The sequence below is a fragment of the Lissotriton vulgaris genome, unplaced genomic scaffold (assembly GCF_964263255.1).
Source record: "Lissotriton vulgaris unplaced genomic scaffold, aLisVul1.2 SCAFFOLD_10407, whole genome shotgun sequence".
Taxonomy (NCBI): domain Eukaryota; kingdom Metazoa; phylum Chordata; class Amphibia; order Caudata; family Salamandridae; genus Lissotriton; species Lissotriton vulgaris.
The window spans coordinates 21,188-24,200 of record NW_028243786.1 but is presented as its reverse complement, the minus strand read 5'-3'; the positions used below and the strand labels follow the sequence as shown (position 1 = coordinate 24,200).

Genomic DNA, 3,013 nt, shown 5'->3' with positions numbered 1-3,013 from the left:
AACACCTTCACCCGCTCTGCTCTTTCTTGCGAAAACCTTAAAAATTCACCACTTTATTGTGTTAATGACCATCTCAGATTGTTTCCTTTTTATTGTGTACTGTTCTGTAGTTCTATGTAAATCGCCTCAACATTATCTGTTGTGCAGGAGTGATATGTAAAACTGTTAAATATAAAAATGGATTAAAGGAGCACTGTTGCGCTATATCTAATGTAAATAAATCCTCATCCTCAGAACTACAAACCTTAAACTTACCCCAAACATAGAAAGGGTAGAAGGAACTGATGTTCTCCGACTAATGATCCACAATAGTACTCTGCACGTTCTAACGCCCTCAGTTACTGCCATTACACCAGTGCAAAAAGGTACTTATCAGTTTAATCATTAAATATCAGACTAAAACCTTACTACTGCATTGCTAAGAACCTATAGAAATAGATTTGAGAAAAACTTCAGTCACAAATTAAGTTGCTGCCGGAGAGGCTATTACCTAAAGACTATTATCTGTTAGAAAGATTTCAACAGGTGTTACAGGACTGCTTCCCGACGTTTTTTGCTCAATTCAAGTGTTGAGAAGATTACACACAATTTCTTTTAGAGATAAGTGCTGAACATTATCTAAACAAACCCGACTCTAAAATCGAGGCTAAACAACCGAAGTTAGGGAAAAAAGTTACCTGTGCCCAAAAAGATACAGCCATAAATCTTATCTCACAGAATTTGACAGAATGCACACAGGGGAAAACCACTCTCAGTGCAAAGTATGCCAAAAAAGTTTCAGGCGTAAATCTTATCTCACTGAACATATGAGAATCCACACTGGGGGAAAACACTCTCCGTGCAAAGTATGCCAAAAAAGTTTCAGGCATAAATCTTATCTCACTGAGCATATGAGAATCCACACTGGGGAAAAACCTTTTCAGTGCTCTGAATGCCAGAAAAGCTTTAGAGTCAAAGCGAGTCTATATCAACATGCATTAACCCACTCTGTGGGAAAACATTATCAGTGCTCTGAATGCCCAAAACATTTCAAACTTAAATCACTTCTAACTGCACATGTGAGATTCCACACTGGGGAAAAACCTTATCAGTGCTCTGAATGCCAGAAATGTTTCAATGAAAAAAGACATCTCACGTTGCATATAAGAACCCACACTGGGGAAAAACCTTATCAGTGCTCCGAATGCCCAAAAGATTTCAAACTTAAATCACTTCTAACTGCACATGTGAGATTCCACACTGGGGAAAAACCTTATCAATGCTCTGAATGCCAGAAATGTTTCAGTGACAAAAAAAGACTCACTAAACATTCAAGGACCCACACTTGGGTAAAACGTTATCAGTGCACTGAATGCGACAAATGTTTCAGTGAAAAAAGCAGTCTCGCTCAGCATATAAGAACCCACACTGGGGAAAAACCTTATCAGTGCTCTGAATGCCTCAAATGTTTCCGTCAAAAAAGCAATCTCACTGAGCATATAAAAATCCACACTGGGGAAAAACCTTATCGGTGCTCTGAATGCCAGGTATGTGTCAGGCAAAAAAGGGATCTCACTCAGCATATAAGAATCCACACTGGGGAAAAACCTTATCAGTGCTCTGAATGCCACAAATGTTTCAGTCAAAAAAGCAATCTCACTAAGCATATAAAAATCCACACTGGGGAAAAACCTTATCAGTGCTCCGAATGCCAGATATGTTTCAGTGTAAAAGACAGTCTCACTAAGCATATAAGAATCCACACTGGGGAAAAACCTTATCAGTGCTCCGAATGCCAAAAATGTTTCATACAAAAATCTACTCTCACTGATCATGTGAAAATCCACACTCGAGAAAAAAAATTATCAGTGATCTAAATGTCAGAAAAGATTCAGAGGTAGAGATGGTTACAAGCGCCATAAGAAAACACACCATCAAAATAATCAGTTCTCCGAATGCCAGAAAAGCATACATTTTAAACTCAATCTCACTCTACATGAGCAGACGCACACAGGGGAAAAACATTACCAATTTCTGTGAATGCTAGAAATTCCTATTTGATAGGCACAGCCTCACTAACCATAAGCGACTCCATACTGATGAAAAACCTTATGAGTGCTCTGAATGTCAGAAAAGCTGCAGATAAAAACGCTATTTCACCATGAGAAACTCCACACTAGAGAAAATCCTTATGCCATAAAAGGTTGAATCTGAAAGACAGTGTTATGCTTTATGAGCGATCTCACTCTGGGGAAAAACCTTATGAGTGCTTGAAATGCAAGCAATGTTTTGGGTACAAATTACTTCTCACTTGACATGAGCGAACTCACACGGGGGAAAAAAGCCTTATGTGTGTTCTGAATGTCAGATACGGTTTAGTCTTGAATACAATGTCATTTCACATGAGAGAATTCACACTGGACTAAAGCCATATACAGGAGGGGAAAGCCAGAAACGTTATACTCAGAAAGGAGATATCACTAAACATGAGAAATGCATCCACACCAGGGGAAAAGTAAGGCGTATCTTGAGTTGCAGAAAAGCTTCTAACAACCTGACTTTACATGAGAGAGCACATATTGTAGTTGCAATAGAATTCATCAAGAAACTCTTGCAGGATAACTTGGGCTGCCCGCCTGCAACCTCCAAAGAAATTTCAGGCCTGGAAATATTTTTCATTGCAACAGAATCCACAATTTGAGTATCTGAAAGTTACAAAACTCTCAAGGTCTTTACTTTACACAGAGAAGTGTTAGTGCTTGCAAAAATCAACTAATTGCCCAAAAAATCACCATAATAATGTCTTAAATTTTACTCCACCCAAAAGGTTTCTACTCACCCTTGTTTCTCAACATATGACTGATATATATTTTTTCATGATAAGATTAAGCCTATGCGGAGTTCCTCAGTGAGGAACTCCGCAAAGTGACATAAAAACTCTGGCGGTCTACGCGGAGTTCCGCAAGCAGCGGAGTGCGTAAGGGTCATGCAGTTTGTGGTGATTTCATCCCATGTCGGAGGATCATTTGGCCCT

General features: G+C 39.1%; 1 protein-coding gene across 2 annotated transcripts; it reads left to right on the top strand.

Annotated features, from left to right (window-relative positions):
• Positions 1 to 728: 728 nt before the first annotated feature.
• LOC147668233 (uncharacterized) lies at positions 729 to 2,264 on the top strand. 2 transcript variants are annotated; one of them, XM_086948683.1, is made up of 2 exons: positions 729 to 781; positions 866 to 2,264. In XM_086948683.1, the coding sequence occupies exons 1-2, from the start codon at positions 729 to 731 to the stop codon at positions 1,854 to 1,856; spliced, it is 1,044 nt and encodes a 347-aa protein (XP_086804809.1). In that variant the 3' UTR covers positions 1,857 to 2,264. The 2 variants fall into 2 exon arrangements, with proteins under 2 accessions (XP_086804809.1, XP_086804808.1); XM_086948682.1 differs by having other exon boundaries at positions 729 to 2,264.
• The last annotated feature ends 749 nt before the right edge of the window (positions 2,265 to 3,013 follow it).

What these genes read in the sequence shown, in the direction of transcription:
- LOC147668233 (XM_086948682.1), top strand. Translation starts at nt 729, where the DNA reads ATGCACACAGGGGAAAACCACTCTCAGTGCAAAGTATGCCAAAAAAGT.